This window comes from Oryzias latipes, chromosome 15, assembly GCF_053564925.1.
Source record: "Oryzias latipes strain Hd-rR chromosome 15, Olatipes_Hd-rR_3.1".
Taxonomy (NCBI): Eukaryota; Metazoa; Chordata; class Actinopteri; order Beloniformes; family Adrianichthyidae; genus Oryzias; species Oryzias latipes.
The window spans coordinates 10,073,676-10,091,607 of NC_136251.1; the positions used below are offsets into that span (position 1 = coordinate 10,073,676).

Below are 17,932 nucleotides of genomic sequence, written 5' to 3' on the forward strand. Positions count from 1 at the left end.
GGCCTGAACATTTTAAAGTGATTTATTTCCTTTTTTTTCTGTGTTTATTCAATGCAAAAAGATCTGCTGATCCGCTTCACAGTGACAGGAAATGACTGATTGCTTTTGACACTTTGACAGTGAAGATCTGTGCTGCAGAAAGTGGCAGGCAATGAAATGCCTGTCTCTAAAATTGCTAACATCAAGCATGCGTGTTCAAGAACGCGGGGTCTTGATCGCACTTTTGACACACGGTGTTCACACTGTACCATCGTTACCCGACACTGACGCATGTGCTCACAGTTGGAAGAGGCTTGGTGTGAAATGTCAAAGCGATGCATATCTGGTGACTCTTACACCAAGTTCTTTTTTTTCACAGCTCTATTCTGATATATGAAACACTTGGTGTCATAGAATTCCAGTCGGGCACAAACTGCAATTATTAATTTCTCCTTCACGGTCACTTTTCAAACGGATTTCAGTGAATTTCAAATGACACCATCCATAGGTCTTACAAATATGAGTCCCCGATCAGTCAAAGCTCACCTGGTTTAACTTTCAACGGGTTGCATTAAATGTACTTTTTGTACGTAAAGCTTGCGTAGTGAAGCATAAATTCAAGAGTTTTTAATGCGGAAACGCTTATATTCACATGTATTTGTAGACTTTTCATTGAGAATGGTTGTAAGGGTTACGTAATTATCATTTCTGACACGCTATAATCACCATAATATGATTGTCTCAGTTCTATCTTTCAGTAAGAAAACAATGACGTGAAAAGTGCTGTCTATACAAGATATGACGATCTTGTACTGCTTGATTGAATGACCAACTTTTATGTTATCATCCACGGTCACCAATAAAACCAAACTGGATACACTGGGAAGGCAGAACTCCTCTGTGACAGCTTTGGGCTATGACAGACGGGCTTCTCCTTCTGCAGAAGTCTAACAAAATTCTCATCTCCTGTGTGGTTCTTCTCTTTGTTAGGGAAAGGTCTTAACCCTGACAGTGGTAACTTGAAGGCGCATTATTAAAAACGTTGTAAACGTACCGTTTTCCACACTATAGGGCGCATTGGATAATAAGGCGCACCGTCAATGAATGGTCTGTATACAAACTTTTGTCATATGTAAGGCTCACTATGCTATAAGGAGCGTTACAGGAGACAAAAAAGTCAAAGATAAGTCTGTTCATTGGTCAGTCAATCAGATTTTATTGATTGCGTCACAGTAACTGTAGAACTTGTTTGTAACAAGCGACATGTTAGCCCCGTTAGTGTTTTCATAATACCTGTTACTCCTAATCTTATTTGCAACATGTAAAAAAAAAAAAAAACTTATAGCACTAAAACAGACGTTACTGTGACTACGCTAACTACCAACCTTGTTACAAACACCCAAAAAGACATGTTCATATGTTTGTCGCTTTAGCATGTTCACAATAACACTCAACCTTGTCTTGCAAAAAAAGACCAAAATTTTGACAGAGTGCCATATAACTCAGAAAATCGTTTCAACATCAGTAAAGAGAACCAGAATTAATCAATGTTTAAGGTGCTTTGGACTATAAGGTACATTGTTTTATTTTTTTGTTTTTTCTGTTTTGGTAAAGCGTCTTCATGTTAACAAAGCAACTTCTTTAATGTAGAGAACTGTACACTGATAAAACATGCAAAGCTGCTTAGCAAAAGGAACAAATAAATGATGGCATGTAATATTTATGACTTTGAAGTTAATTGTTTCTGTCAAACAACAAAAGAGGGCCTTTAAAACAGAAAGCTATAGATAAAGAAATATGTGAAATGACGTGTTCATCAGAAAAACATTTTGTTTGAACATGAAAGATATTTGATCAAAACCGAATATTTATAATCAGAGCTATTCGTGAATTAAAGTCCTGGTTTTATAAGTGTATTCTTAGTGCCAAGACAAGTTCACACCATCAAAGGCTGTAAAAAGAGGCCTTTTCTCTTTGCTGTGTGATGACCAAAGTTGGTTTTCTCTGACGGTCCACTGTGCTCATCAGGTGTGAAAGCTCACCTAAACTCTGGTGTGTCCCAAACAGTTCAATTATGTTGCAAGAAGAAAACAAAATAAATACATTTTTTCTAAAAAGCACAGAGTAATATTTTGTTGAAGATTCTTTGCCATGAACATTCTGTATTGCAGGGTTCTGTTCTTCAGGTCAGCTGGACTTTAAGGGTCAATTCAGATTGATTGTTCAGATTATAAGGAGCTTTAGAGGTATAAGGAAAAAAGGGAAACAAGTAGATGTCAGAATGGGACTGAGAGACAGGACTTGTCTAAGACCTTTGTTGGAAGAACCAGTCTCCACTATGACATAGATGTTACCATGACTCCTTTTTTAGGCCATCAGTCTTCTACCTCAACTAAGGCCTTTGCTCCCCCAAGACAAAGAAGACTTTGTCCAGTATGTGCCGCTACTGTTTTTAGAGGAGTTTCCCTGGCGTTAAGGTGCAGGTGAACTGTTGAGTCCTGGGCCAGATGTTGTGGTTCTTGTGTTCTGTTTCACCCTACGTAAACGGGTAGTTTAGTTTCCCCAATGTGCAGATTAGAGCATCCCTGACTGCTTTGGATATCATAGACTGCATTGTTCTGCTTCTCCTTCTCTGTGCACTCCATGCTTGTAACCTGACTGATAGAAATTAGGAAATTAGACATTCTACGGGCATTAAAGTATCACCTGCACACCGCATGCGAGTGCCATTTGGGTGCGGTCAGTAAGGAGTCAGGACCCTGGTGATTGTTTGACACAGCTGTGATTTCCTTGTAGACATTAATGATGAGACTTAAATCATCCCGAGTGTTAAAGCAAAGAAAAACGAAAATACATTTTCATCATTTCCTGCTCATTTAAAATGAGCCCATTGGAGTATCCTTGCCTGAATGCACACATACAATTTCTAACAGCTAACTTGTGAGCACAACTGTGATGCCAAAGATTGAAGGTTTGAAAATCTAAACATTTTCAAAAAATATCTTCTTTAAGTATTGACAACTTACAGAAGATATTTCTTTTTTCAGTTCCTCAGGCTGTAGTCAGTGGACTGCAATAGAGTTGCAATTAACAAATCGGACTGTTCAAAACCTTGTTTGGTCACAGTCTGGTGGCACGAGGAAAAGCTTTTAGTGTTAAACCTTTACACTAATTAACAAGCTTGTGAACTTAATGATGGCAAAAAACAACAACAACAAAAACAAAACAACCAAAACACTACAAAAAAAACAAGTTTTTCGTTCTTCCAACAGCCTCAGTGGCGTTCTTCTTTCACACAAAAAGTGAATATATGGCATTGTTGCATAAGATCTAATCTATTTTTACAGAATCTCCCACAGGTATGATGGGTTTCTCAATCAAGTGTGGCTCATTTTAATCCACTGGTAGATGTTATTGTCAAGCTGTGCCCTCCTGTCAATCACAAAACAGCTTCTGATTAAAGCTAGCTGCTGCTCCGCACCACTTTTTCACCTAGGTAAAATCTTTCATTTAAAGTTTCACAAGATCCTGAGTTTCTCATAGGACTTTAGGCTGTAAACTAAAGAGTTCTTTAAGATGCATCTTTTAGAAGGCTCATCTTATACTCCGATCGTGGAATGTACCTGTTAACACGCAAAACCACACATCTGACAATGTTTTTATCCTTTTACAGGTGTATTTGTGAAAAAAACAATAATCTGGTTTTAATTTTAAGAACAGTTTAGAATACATTCAGTGTTTTTATGTGAGTCAATGATGATTTATTGAAGCACCACAAACGCATCAGGACAGCAGAAAATATTTAAAAAATTAACTTTTATAAAAAGACACAAATACAAATGAATTAAAAAAAAATGTAACAACCCTTCAAAATAGCAAATGAAAGAATTTTGAGTAGTGCAGAAAAGAGATTTCGACAGCATTTTTGTTTTTTTACTGTTGGATGTAAAAAAACAGGAATTTAAAACAAGTCGGGAAAATTCCCAGACACTTGGCGATTTTGAGGCCTTCGACAGACTTGCGACTTTTCCATGGTGTACCACACCTTTGCCCAACGATAGCCGGCACTGGCTCTGGCAACCCAGTGACGCTGAATATAGCAGTTTAAAAAAATTGACGGATAGAGATTTCAATCTTTGGATCATTTGACATCCATTTTTGACCCTTTAAGTCCAGTTATAACACAATAGGCACCACCTAAGGAAAGCCATGCATATTTCTTTTTGGTGTTGACCCCCATAAACAGGAACAGATGATTGATAAAGGAAAACATAAATGAGCTTTTAGACAATGGTGTGACAGTGGTGTTGGATTTTGAATGGGGATGTGTGATGGTTGAGATGCACGTAAGACATGTCACTGCAGAGGCCAGCTTTCCAGAGGTTTGCCAAAGATGATGCTAGGACAAAACCTGGTCAGCTCGCTTGAAATCATTTAGCTGTTCCCTAACTGTTGCTGTTTGAACTCACAGCCAATGCTAATTCTTTTGAAAATAATTCTTTTTTGGTTTCAGCACAAAATATATATATATATATATATATATATATATATATATATATATATATATATATATATAATTGATACTTATAATTGATATTTATCCCACAATGGAAATTCTTCTGAGCATATATAAGAAGAATGTGTGTGTGTATATATATATATATATACACACACACATGCTTCTTAGTCTACCAGCTTCACTGCTTTTTTTTTCTTTTGTGGCTGCATTCAACCTTTCCATCTAATTTAGTATTTACAAAGTTTCTTGACAGTTTAACAATTATTTAAAGTGCATAAATGTTTTTTTTTAAGTATGTTTCAGCTGTCAGTATTCACTCATACATTTTTATACACCTACATATTTATAGTTTTTATAGCATTTAAGAGCTTTGTCCTTTTCCTTCAAAAGTGCCTGCCTGTTAACAAGCTTCTGTTGCAAATAACAAGGTTCTTTTTAATCAATTCCTGCATGGTTACATCATGGTATAGCCAAGTTTTTCTATAAAGTTCAGTCTGCCTCATGTTCTTAGGTACTCTTATTTTTGTGATTCTGCTGCTTTTTCAAAATTGTTTAAACTATACGGTGAAGAATGACACAAAGTTGGAGCAGAAATAGGCCACATCATCAAATAAAACATCTTATGTTAGTTTTATGTCATTTTATTTCATGTAATTTCATGTTAATAATGTAATTTTTTATTTATTTTATTTTATTTAGGGTCTCTCGGTGGGTGGCAGTGGTCTGCAGGGGACAGAGGAGGAAAATGAGCTAAGGCTATAATCCTGCAATTTACAGTGTTTCTCTTTTTTAGAGCACTTCACACTGTTTTCATATGCATTATCCCTTTGTTAAATAAATGCAAATACAAACGAAACTAAATAAAAAAGGCAATTGTAACAACCATATTTTCCACACTAGAAGGCACACTTGAAAGCCTGAATTAAAAAAAACAAAAATAGTGCCTCTTATATTCTGGAGCATCATATATATGTATTAATTCTGGATGTGGAAGTGATTTTGAGAGGTACACAGCGCTGTACCAAACAACGCGACTAACAGACTGTATTTTCTAACGTGTTCCTAATAAGGTTAGGAGTTAGCGTAGTCCCAGTAATGTTTGTTTTAGCGGTATCAGTCTGTTTTGTCATGTGTTGTAAACAACGAACAAATTTCCCACGTGTGGGATCAATAAAGTATTTCCGATTCTGATTCTGAAACAAGGTTGGGAGTCTCACGTATTTTGAACATACTAAGGTGGCTAAGTTGTAGTACGTCACAAACAAGAATTAGAAATACTGTGAATGCAATTAATAAAGTCTGATTGACTGAAAGACTTATCTCTGAGTCTTTTTTTTCACTTAATGCATTTTATAGTTTGGTGCACCTTATATGTGACATACGTTCTAAAATTGACCATTCATTGACGGTGCACCATGCAGTGCATTAAATACAGTTATTTCTTAAGATGTGCAAACATGTTGGAAGTTGCAATGATAAAAAAAAGAACAAAAAAAACTGTGAAAATAAAGTTTTCCCTCAGAGATTTAAAATTTATACTTATTGTAAAGTGAGGCCTCCCTCTTCCTGCCCGGTTTTGCAGTGACATGACTTGCAGCCTGATTAGTGTCTGACTCGATTTGTTAGCATGTTTGCCTCCTCCCCTCTAAGTTCAAACGATAGAACCAAAGGCAGGGAATAAAGGAAAAGCGTGCACGTGTCCTAAGGCCCACACACTGAGTGGTTGAGAGGGTCTCCTGGAATAGGGTCACTTTTCAGAATAAATCACCACATTGTAATTGTCATAAATTATATTTAGAGTACTTCAAAATAAACTTTGGTCTCTTAAACTTCTTTTTTTTTTTTTCAAAAAATTCAAGCATTGTATATAAGTTGTGATTATTTTCACTCCTGTGATTTCTCTGTAGCATTCAAACAAGTTTCTTTCAGTTTACTGTTTACTAGCAGTAAGCTTTAATCTTTATGACTGATTACACACCACACGCTTTGACATATCCAAATAGTTTAAAGTGTTGCATACACAATGCTTCTGCATGTGTAGGATTTTCATTGGAATATTGTTCTACGTTTTCATCTTCCAAATGACCATCCAAAGCAGCACATTACGTTGACAATACTCTTCATTTGTCATGCAGTCATCAAATCACTGGAATCCAGAAAAAGAAAATGAACTTGCTTTAACAAAAGCCATGAATTGTGAACTGACTTCACTTTGAACTTGAAAAAGTTGTTAAAAATCCATTAGTGATTCATGATGTGGTACAATTGTTGATTGTTTTCAAGCAAGAACAGAAATATGTAAAATATTTAGGCCCACAAAAGAATGTTGGATATTGTGGAGAAGACAATCTCCCATGTAAAAAACACAAAGAAGTTTTAAAAGCTGATTGATGTGATTATCAAAACACACACACAAAGCCAAAATCTATTAGTAAAGGAAAGTTATTGAATGGCGTATACCATCTTTGAAGGCCCAAAGTCCTTTACAGTCACAGTCCCAGTCACCCACTGATTGACACGCTGGCGCCAACCTGTAACAACCAGAAGCAATGTGGAGTTTAGTGTCTCGCCTAAGAACACTTTGGTGCACAAAGCAGTAATCGAACCTGCAATCGTCAGATCAGCCGTCGACAGCTCTACCTCTGCACCACAGCTGCCCACAAATCATCAATAAATGCAGACATGGCTCAGTAAACCTTGTGCTATCCTAGGCACTTTAACATTGGGAGTTGGGTCATCTAGACCCACTAGACAGTGCGCTGAACCATTTTTCTTCAATGATTTGTGATCTTCACTGGTGTCCATGGATTACATGAAATCTTTCCACCTTTATCCACCTTTGTCATGGTAGGGAGAACACGTCAATGTAAGGGTGGGGTCATCTAAGATAGCACAAGGGTTGAAGGGTCTTTCCATCCGTTTTATTTCAAATACAGTTTCAATAATTCTTGATGTTTCAAATGGCTCATTCCTAACAAGGAGGAGTGCACGCAAATTAAATATTTGGCTATTTTAAGTTCCTCTCTACTACCTAACCACGAAAAAAATAATTTAGTGCAAGGATATCTAGTGCCCTGGATTTTAAAAGCCATCTGGACACCATGTTCACCACTTAAAAAAAAATAATAATAATATGATGTCACCGATTTCACAAAGTGAAAATCTAATCAATATGAGCATTTATTAATCCACTGTGTTCTGATGAAGAAGACTTCTTCAGAAAAAACGTGCGATCAGCAGCAGACATAGCTGCATTGTCTCTATTCATATCTTAGGTGATGTTGACTTGTTTATCCAAATCAAAACATTCAAAGAAGGCTAGCACACTCCTGTTTGCATACTGTAACATCTGCATGTCTTTTAGTATACATGGGATATGTTGATTTGCTGCTATATAAAAAAATAAAAACATTTGACACCCCTTTCAAACTCTCTTTGATAACCAATGGTTTGGAATGAGCCAGTGTGAGATTGTGATTGTGTGACTCCACAAATGTCAACTGCTGGGGAAAAAACAATAGGTATTAGCTTTGTCTTATGGTTCCACTGGTTCTTAAATCGCTATAACCAAAGGGTGTGACCCTGCATGGACAAATGGCATCACCTGACTCAGAAGCGGCCGGAAAATATCCTAATATACTGAAGAAGATATTTGCAGAGAGTAATTATCATCCGGATGAATGAATGATGGATTAAACCGGCCCCGTCTGGAGGACGATACCCTCTCGCACTTTACTGATGAAGGAGGAAGCAAGGGCTTCAAGCAAATTATTAAAATTAAATAAAAATCCTCAGATGCAGTTTCCAAGTAGAACATATTATGGGCTTTTATTTATTTAGTTTTTTGTCAAGAAAGAAAAACACATCGCTTTGAGCACAACCTCTTTTCTCTTAGCATCTATTTGTGACGTAGAAACTTAAATGGGCGTGCCAAAGTCTCACTGCTCCGCTCCTCCACCTACGCACATCCTGGCCTCCTCATGCTTAGGTGTGCGAGAAATGATGAGCGTTCAACGCCCTTGTGTTATAGCTAGTTGTTATTCTCATAAAGCATAAACAGATGTTAGCTTTCACATTTTTCCCAAAGATATTCCGTTGAGAGAGAATTGGACTTGAATTTCTTGGTTAAAGCTACTTTAAATACCATTTGTGTTTGAAGTCAACACCTCAAAGTCTGTTTCTCCAAACTACAGAGGAAAAAGATGGTTTTCGCTAGACAGTTTTTTTTTAAGCCAGATAAATGACCGTCTATCAAGAGACCATCAAGTGGACAGCCTGTATCTATACGGTTAAAGTTTGGGTGAGGTTTTAAACTAGCAACAGAATGTGCAAACAGGGCTTTTAGCTGCGGGGAGGGGAAGGGAAGGGGGCAGGGTTTTTCTGTGCCAAAGGCGAATTTCTAATGAGCTACTGCCGCTCTGCAGAAACTATGTCATTAAAAACGACATGGGGTTTTAGATTTTGGCCAAAAATGGCAAAATCATAATTAAAAGACCACTGGGAAGGCTTTTACAATCGATCAAGAGATGATAGGAGTGAAACTTTAAGATATAACATTTCTTAACTTTGATGAGCGATCTTCCGGCCAAAGAAAAAGAAAGAGATACGGTGGGGTGAGGGCGGCGGTGGGGTTTTGATCACTTTGACGCAAAAATCCAAGAGGATGCCCCACTTCAAACTCTAAAACCCAATTTGAGTCCCAAACCCAAAGGTACCAAATGATGCATTTCTTCAAATGACTACCGAAAAGTGCTTTCAAAAGGGAGCAAAGTGACTAAAGTGAAGTGCTTTGTGAAGTCAGTCCTGTACGCTGGAGTTCATGCATGCATGCATGTAATACAAGGGACATCAATCCACCACAGAAATGCCGTGGTAATGGTGGGAGCAGAGAGTAATGAAGGAATTGATCTCCACGCTGCAGTAAGCGAGTGACATTTCCACTAAAGCCTGGAGAATCTCACCTTTTGGTGCTCTCGTCTCCCCTCCTTCCTGCTGCCCTAAAGACTTCTCCCCCTTCCTTTTTCTGTCTTCCCCTTGACCTGCTGACACGTCAGTTCCCTCCACTCTTTTGTCGTGCGTCAACAGTCCCCTCACTTTGGGTTCTGTGACATCTAAGACTTTAATAACCGTCTCTCTCTGTCCGACTAAATTGTGATAATTTCTTTTTCTCCCACTCGCTCAGCCTTTCACACTTTCAAACTTCTTTCTGTCTCTCACTTCATCTTTATTGTTTAACTCACACGCAGAAGGCCACACGCTCTTCATGTGCACGTGCACACACTCCAAGCCACTGGTCCCAAAGGGCAGTCCATATTAGCTTACTTGTTAATACTTGGTCGGCTCAGGATCAATACTTAATCAAAAAGTAATGGGATTCCTCAGTCAACCCATATGATCTTTCAATAAAGACTTGAATCTTTTTCGCCTAGATCTTCCAAACACACCTCCCCCTCTTCCCGGCAGGGGCATCAGCGTGGACGAGGGATGGCGAGAATGTGAGGAGGAAAGACTCGCTTCGTTCTCACCAGGCAGGTGGAGGAAAGCTGGAGGCAAACTGTGCTCTGCAGGTGCGTGTGTCAAATTAGACTGTAGTGGGTGTGTGGATGGACAGCTTCAAACATTCATCAGAAAGTCCCGTCTGAAACAGAGTAATAACAGAATCCAGTAGAACTTGTTACCATGCTTGTTAGGCTTACCTGAATTCTTGTCATATTCTATTGCAACTCTTAAGAGTCACACACATGTTGGAGGGAAAAGACTGAAAGATAAAGCACAAAGTTGAGAAAATGTAAAACTTTTCACATCAGACAATGATCATTCAAATTCTTTCAAAGAAGGGCCAAATTTGGTAAAATTTGAAGATGTTTTACTTTAAATATTATAAAATAGGAAATGTAAAGCATTTAAGAAACAGAGTATGACTATAATTGTATTTGTTTCCATGCAAATGGTAAATGGCATATACCTAGATGGCGCTTCTTAAAAGGCCAAAAGTGCTTCATGATCACTGTCCAATTCAGCCATGAACACACACGTTCACACACCGATGCGGCTGCACTGCGGAACACTGGTGTTGACATATAACTACCAGGAGCAATGAATGGTTCAGTGTCTTGCTCAAGGACACTTTGACAAGGGGGCAGGCAGGGCAGGAACCCAACCTGCATAATTCCAATCGGGGGTCAACCGCTCTACCTCTGACTGGCGACCTGTCCAGAGTGTACTCTGCCTTCATCCAAAGGTTTCTGGGATAGGCTCCAGCAACCCTGTCACCCCCAAAAAGGATTCTGCGGGTTCAGAAGATGGATGGATGGAGGGAAGGAGGGAGGGAGGGAGGGAGGGAGGGAGGGATGGAGGGAGGGAGGGAGGGAGGGATGGATGGACACCATAAATATGTATAACTCTGTCATATTAGAAAAAGACCTTTTTTAATAAAAAAAATGTTGATGTGCTTTTTATTGTGCGCACTAAGAAAGAAATAATGAAATAAAATTTAGGTGTAACATATTTGTGAATTGTAGTATAATTAATAGAATAAAGAATGGTAAGCAAAAAAGTATTTAGTCAGCCACCAATTCTGCAAGTTCTCCCTCTTAAAAAATATGAGAGAGGCCTGTAATTGTCATCATAGGTATATCTCAAGTATAATAAACAAAATGAGGAAGAAAAAATCCAGAAAATCACAGAGTCTTAAAGAATTTATTTGTAAATTATGGTAGAAAACAAGTATTTGGTCACTTACAAACAAGCAAGGTACAAGAAGGAGAAAACAAGGGAGTGGCTTCGTAAGAAGCGTTTTCAGGTCTTGGAGTGACCTAGCCAGTCTCCAGATCTCAACCCTATAAACAACCTTTGGAAGGAGTTGAAGTCTGTGTTGCCCAGGAACAGCCCAGAAACATTACTGCTCTAGAGAAGATCTGCATGTAGGAATGGGCCAAAATACCAGTGACAGTTTTTGAAAACCATGTGAAGACTCACAGAAAACGTTTGACTGCTGCCATTGCCATCAAAGGGTACATAACAAAGTATTGAAGTGAACTTTTGTCACTGACCAAATACATATTTTCCACCATAATTTACAAATAAATTATTTAAAGATAAGCAAAGTGATTTTCTGGGATATTGACATACCTTATTCCACATTTTACAATCCGATGCGATCTGTGTAGTCCATTAATTTATGATAACAAACACTTCGTCAGGCTTTATCCTTTAGATAAATGCTAATAGTTGTGGCAATATATCAGTGTTTTGGGTTAATTCTGTAAAGAACTATAAAGTCACACACTGATGAAGTCACAGCAGCGATGGGCTTGTGGTACGTACAGGGACACCGAGACCAATGTTTATGTAAGAAATTCATGCAAGTTAACAGTTGGACCCCTGCTATATATTTGACAACATGACTATAGATATAGATTAAAAATTAGATTAACTAACTAATTCAAAAAATTACCAATTTGTCTGTGATTAATAAACTGTGATTAACGCAGTAGTTTTAGCCCCGCCCCCTTGTCAAATCTTTTGATTAAATAGGTGATCTTAAGTATTACTATATACAAAGGGCCCTTGAAGCCTCTGCGCTTTTACAACCAGCCCATATGAGGGGCTGTATCCAGAGCAGAGTTACTCCAACCATGACGGTGCCTTTACCATGTTACTGAAAAGTTTTATTTTCATTTGACCACAGGCTACTTTACCATTTGTCTTCTGGCACGCCTGTGGGATCTTTGGCAAACTGTTAGTAGAGGGGGATATTTTTTTAAGGATTAAAAAAGGATTAAAGATTTTTGTCATCACTTTCCCTAGAGTTGTGGTGTAAATGTGGTGAACCCATAGATTGGTTCTGGTTTTTTTATGGAAAAAAAGCAACAAAACGGGGGTGGGGGTGGGTCCTGTGTGTGTCAGAAAATTGCTCCTTGACAAAACAAACACTGTACCTTTTCTCTCTTTTAAAGTAATCTGAAAACAGAGCTTTACTCATGTTTTGGGAATACTGGACCCTTTTCAAATTTATAAGGGAGGATAATTACTTAACAAAAATGGTCCATCCATCCATCGTCAGAACCTGCTGAATCCCTTTTATGGGGCGTCACATTATTGCTGGAGCTTATATCCCAGCTGCTGTTGGGTAGAAGGCGAGGTACACCCTGAACAGGTCGCCAGTCTGTTGCAGTGCTTCACACTCACCTGGGGGCAATTTAAAGACACCCATGCCACTGTGCAACCCAACAAAGAAAGAAAAGGTTTATTTAAAATAGCCCCAATTGTTTAAAAAATGTTTTTAAGGTAACAACTAAAGGCAAAAATGCAAAGAGAGATTGATTTTTTTTTTGGAAAAAAGGTTTATTTAGTTCAAAGTGTTTCCTTCTGTTTATTTCTGTAACTTATCTGTGCAGCAATGATATAAACACAGGGTGGGCATCTGGTAGTAGACACAGAGGCACTGGGCTAGATCAGAAGTTGTCTGGTTCAACTCTTGGATTGGAGAAAGAGACAAAAACAGGAATGCATTTGATGGCACCATGTCTTGGAAAAAAAAAAAACACACAAATGACATTTACACAAATAGAATGGCAATTCAATAATTACTTACAACAAAAACATAATTCCCATTTGTAAAGACCCGTTCTCTTTTCAAATTCAGGAAATCGGCTCATCAAGGCACAATGCAACAGTTCAGTCAGTCATAACGGCCAAGGTGTCCAACAGAGGGTTATCCAAAGTGCAGGAAGGGAATTGTGAGAGTGGATGTGTGAATGGCTGAGTAACTGAGTAGCAAGGGGACTGGAGTAGAGGAAAGTGGGCGGCTGTAAGAAGCCTCCTACCAGAGTTCACAGGTAAGGCGAGTTCAGGCTTTTGGTTCTGGGTCCTGGGCTTTAGCTCACCATCTAAAACACCTGACCAGTTCTGTAGTTTTCATCTTCATTTCATGCTCGTATCCGGACAAGTCGGCACCAGTGGTCAGCTCCTTCAGCAAAAACACCAGAGACTTTCCCACTCGCTCCTTCTGGCAATTTTCTTACAGCTTGCTTCATAGGTCCTGATTGTATGTGCTCAGTCACAAGACCCTGCAACGCACTAACGCACGCAGCGTGGTGATGTCATCACGCAGGACAAGCAGGGAAACTCTCATATGCAGTCGTATTTCCCACCAGGGTTACACCCACTCAGTAACATCGACATCAAGTGTAAGAATGACTTGTCAGTATTTTTACTGGAATGTCACTGCAGTGCATGCAGAGTTGTCTTTGAAAATCTCAATTACTTTTTAATTATTAATATTTGTCATATATACTATTGTTGCACAAGTTGACTACAAGGCTTCCTCAGCTGTTGACGTTTTGCAGTCTGCTAAAATTTTTCAAACATGGTCCTGCAGTTGTTCCTTGCATTTCTCTCACGTTAAGTCTCTGAGCATTTGCATGCCAGTTTAATGCCTCAAAAGATAGCGAAAAATGCAAATGCAGCACACAAAAAGCTGTGTTCCCGTATTAAGTTGAGCAGCCTCCGACATGGGCACAGTGTGATAAATCCCTGCAGAATTGCATGCTAAATAGCTTCAACCTGGCTGCAACCAGCCACGTCCCTGTAAACAGGCTTTGTGTCAGCATTGTCATATCTCAGTTCCATTAATAAACATGAGAATCTGAGGCCTTTAAGACACGTCACAAAGTGACAGAGCTGGCACTTTTTCTCTCTTTGTTTCTTTTTCTTGGTTAATTTAACACATTTTTCTCTTATATTTCTCCTCTTTTGTTGCTCTTTTCCGATAAAACACATTTTTCAATAAATAAATACCTTGACTTCTTTAGTTTTCACTTAATATAATTTCTATTCATCAAGCCGCTTGTTTCACTATTTTTGGTTTCTTTTTTTGGGGGGGATGAAAATGAATTTCATTCCTCCATCATCAGCATTTCCATTGAAGCATCGCTCTATTGTTTGCCTGTTTTTTACAGGGACGGCATGCACATCCTCACTTCTGTTTGTTCATTTCATCCTCCCGGTTTCCAGTGGCAGTCTTCCCCCACGAAACGCCTCTAAGCTGGGAACCCTTTTTGCATGTATGTGTGTTATGAACAGGGAGGGGAGGGGGATGCACTGAGAGAAGACATTTTCACAGTCATCGCCCACTGTTGCATGTCTTTATTATGGATGCATAAATGCATAAATCTGTGTGTGGCTGCATTTGTTTACAAGGACTCTTACCCAAATGCCACATAGTGTTACATAACCAAATTTTTACTTTCTTCTCTTCACCCCCCCCTCCCCCCCACACACACACCTATCAAACAGTGTGATTTATAAAGGGTGTGTTTCTCTCACCTTGTCTTTCTTCCTTCCTTCTGTGGCTCCACTTCCTGCCACTTGTGTGTCTGTTGGCGCTGTGGTCATCTTCACTTCCTGCAGGATGTGTGCGTGAGTCCGACATAGGCAGGCGTGTACGGCTGTTTCTCAACAGAATCTGGGTATTGTGTGGCAACTCGGTGACCCTGTCTGTCTCTCCTGTTTAAGGATTTATTGCCAAAGTCTTTGAAAAATGAATGAGAACTTGAATGAAAAACTGTTTCCTTTTTGATAAAAGCTGCGCTCATGCAAGTGTACAAGAGTACTGTGTTTTTAGTACTATTTTATTTATTTATTTATGACTTGTTTTACCCATCTCTTTGGATAAGCTCAGACCATAGAAGAGTCCAGTTGCTGGTGGTGCTTAAGGGCCTGATGATGCCAATGCATCATTTCAGGTGGAGAACGAGGTGGAGTACAGCTACAGAAACCGTCTGGAATGAAGAGAGACAGCTATCTGTGAACTCGTAGGCGAAAATATGATTGTGAGTGGCTGAGAAGAAAATTGAGGGACTGGTTCTGAGAGACGGTGTAATTGATGACTGGTGTGTAGAGTGAACACAAAGCACCTGGAAGCAAGGTTTCTCAATGAAATAATAATGCTAATATTTCACCTAAATAAAACATGTAAAATGAACTTTTTAAAAAAGAAACATGTCAGAACCCAAAGTGATAATCTAAAGAGGACTAAGAAAAAAAACTCAAACATGGCAAAAAAAAAAAAGTAATCTAAAAGGTGGTTCTGCGTTCACCGAACATAACAGACAAGAAACAATCTGTTAAGGCGACATATGGGTTAGAACCAGCTCAGGCTGAACAAGAATGGTTGATAGACCAACTCTACATAGATAAGTGAGGGGGGATGAGATGGGGTTGGCCCAGGTAGGTACAACAGCCAATAAAAAACTAGGGTAGAAATAAATGTCACCCACCTAATAACTTAAATAAAAGTTATAAAAAAGAGACTAGTCAAGTACAGATTAACAGCTTAAACATGGTGGGTTTATCATATGAAAGTTTGCAACTAAAAAGAGCAAGAAGCCAACCAAGGGAAAAAGAGAAAAAAATAACCAATCCAAATTGTTAGAATCCAATTTGATACAGATCACTTCATTCATTCATTCGTTCGTTCGTTCGTTCGTTCGTTCGTTCGTTCGTTCGTTCGTTCGTTCGTTCGTTCGTTCGTTCGTTCGTTCGTTCGTTCGTTCGTTCGTTCGTTCGTTCGTTCGTTCGTTCGTTCGTTCGTTCGTTCGTTCGTTCGTTCGTTCGTTCGTTCGTTCGTTCGTTCGTTCGTTCGTTCGTTCGTTCGTTCGTTCGTTCGTTCGTTCGTTCGTTCGTTCGTTCGTTCGTTCGTTCGTTCGTTCGTTCGTTCGTTCGTTCATTCATTCATTCATTCATTCATTCATTTTCTAAACATGTTTTTGTCCCTTTTGGGGTCACAGGGCTGCCAAAGGCAGGGTACACCCTGGATAGGTCGCCAGTCTGTCGCAGGGCCAGATCACTTCAGTCAGTAAACTGTATTACTGCACAAAATCTCACATTTATAAATGGTAAAAACACTTTTTTTATTTTTTTAAAAATAACAAAATTAAGTTAAAATATTCCCATTTATAGGCTTTTGAGAACAACAAAAGTAAAGATGCGGGACTTGAGATTTTTTTTTTTTAAAGTTAACTCAAGAATAGGAAAAAATGGGAGCCTGACTTGGTCAGTGTAATGTGTTAATACCCCAATCTGGGGTGTTAATACCCCAATCTGTGGTATTAACAACCTGAGGAAGAGCTGCAAACAAGAGAACCTGAACTCAATAACATGAGCAAAACGACCAAAGGCAGAAGAAAAAGGGACAAAAGGTTTTACTCCTGACACCTTCTAAATATTCACTTTGGAAGGTTAAGCGTTGGTCCACTGTCAGTTATTTGTAGAAGCAAACAGGCCAAATATTTGAGATTTCAATGCATGGATATGTATACTCGGCTAGATAATCTCTGATATCCCTTTAAATTAGGAAGAGGTCTTGAAAGTCTGACTGAAAGATTTAATAGAGAAACGGGAATTGAGCATGAATAATCTGTATTGTTTGGTGGTTGGGCTCTGGGCTTGGTATGACCTCGGACTGAGTGAAGAGACCCCGGAGCCCAGACATTGCTTAAGACCAGACCACACTGAAGCTAAGAGCCAAGAGGTAAACGGAGCAGAGGTGGGCCAGCGAAACGTCTGGAATGCGGATAAACAAACCTGTATGAATTTAACGGCAAGAATCTGATCGTGATTGGCTGTGAGAAAAGTGAGGACTGCAGCTATTGGCTTAGAGTGAGGATTAAACGATGAGTGATGTATGGAGTGAAGAATCAGCAACCCAGCGTACCCAAAACGCTGAACAGTAGATCTTCCTTATTGTAATTGCACTAACATTTCTTCATTTTGAGAGGCAAAAGTAAAACTTGAAATATGTGTGTCAACTGAAGCTTGCTGTACTCATTGCAGCAACACTCAGAAAATTGGTTTGGATAAAGATGGAAGCTTTGTTCAGTCCATTTACCTTGCAGTAATGGAAAAAAAAATAAAAATAAAAAATAACTCTCCTAATAATGCATAGATTTGAGCTCTGATCAAATCAAAACAACTTGTTAAACAGAACTTTTGGTGTAAAAGCTGACTTTTTTTCAAATCGCAACCTGACTCAAGTGATTATTTAAGAAACTGCAACTGTTGCTACTTCCTAGTCTGTGTGAGTTTGGGAATAAATGGTTTAATAAAGACATAAAGGCTAAATGTGTAGTTTAGTTTACATTTTTAGGGACATTTCTAGGCTTAGTATAAAAGTCACCCTTTGATCCATGGGTTTTTGTGAGGTTCAAGTTTATTTATTAAATGTTAAGTTTCTGCCACAAAGCCCGTTCCTGCATACTGGGTCCAACGGCACCAGTTCCTGATACTAAATCTCTAAAATCACTCATTTCATCCTTCTTTCTTGCCCCTTGCAACCCACTTCCTAATATTCTCTGCAATTTCAGTGCTCGTGTCAAGCCTTTACTGTGGTGAATAATATCAGCCCAGAACTCTTGGTGTAGTCATGTTTAA

The 17,932-nt window shown here is 38.8% G+C and overlaps 1 protein-coding gene across 1 annotated transcript in view; it reads left to right on the top strand.

The window, feature by feature from the left end:
• LOC110016570 (uncharacterized) overlaps nt 1–17,932 on the top strand; it is a 99,316-nt gene that overhangs the window by 53,363 nt on the left and 28,021 nt on the right. Inside the window, exon 2 of the mRNA XM_020709830.2 lies at nt 9,962–10,065. Within this exon, the coding sequence (XP_020565489.1) occupies nt 9,962–10,065 (104 nt within the window). The remainder of the gene's footprint in view (nt 1–9,961; nt 10,066–17,932) is intronic.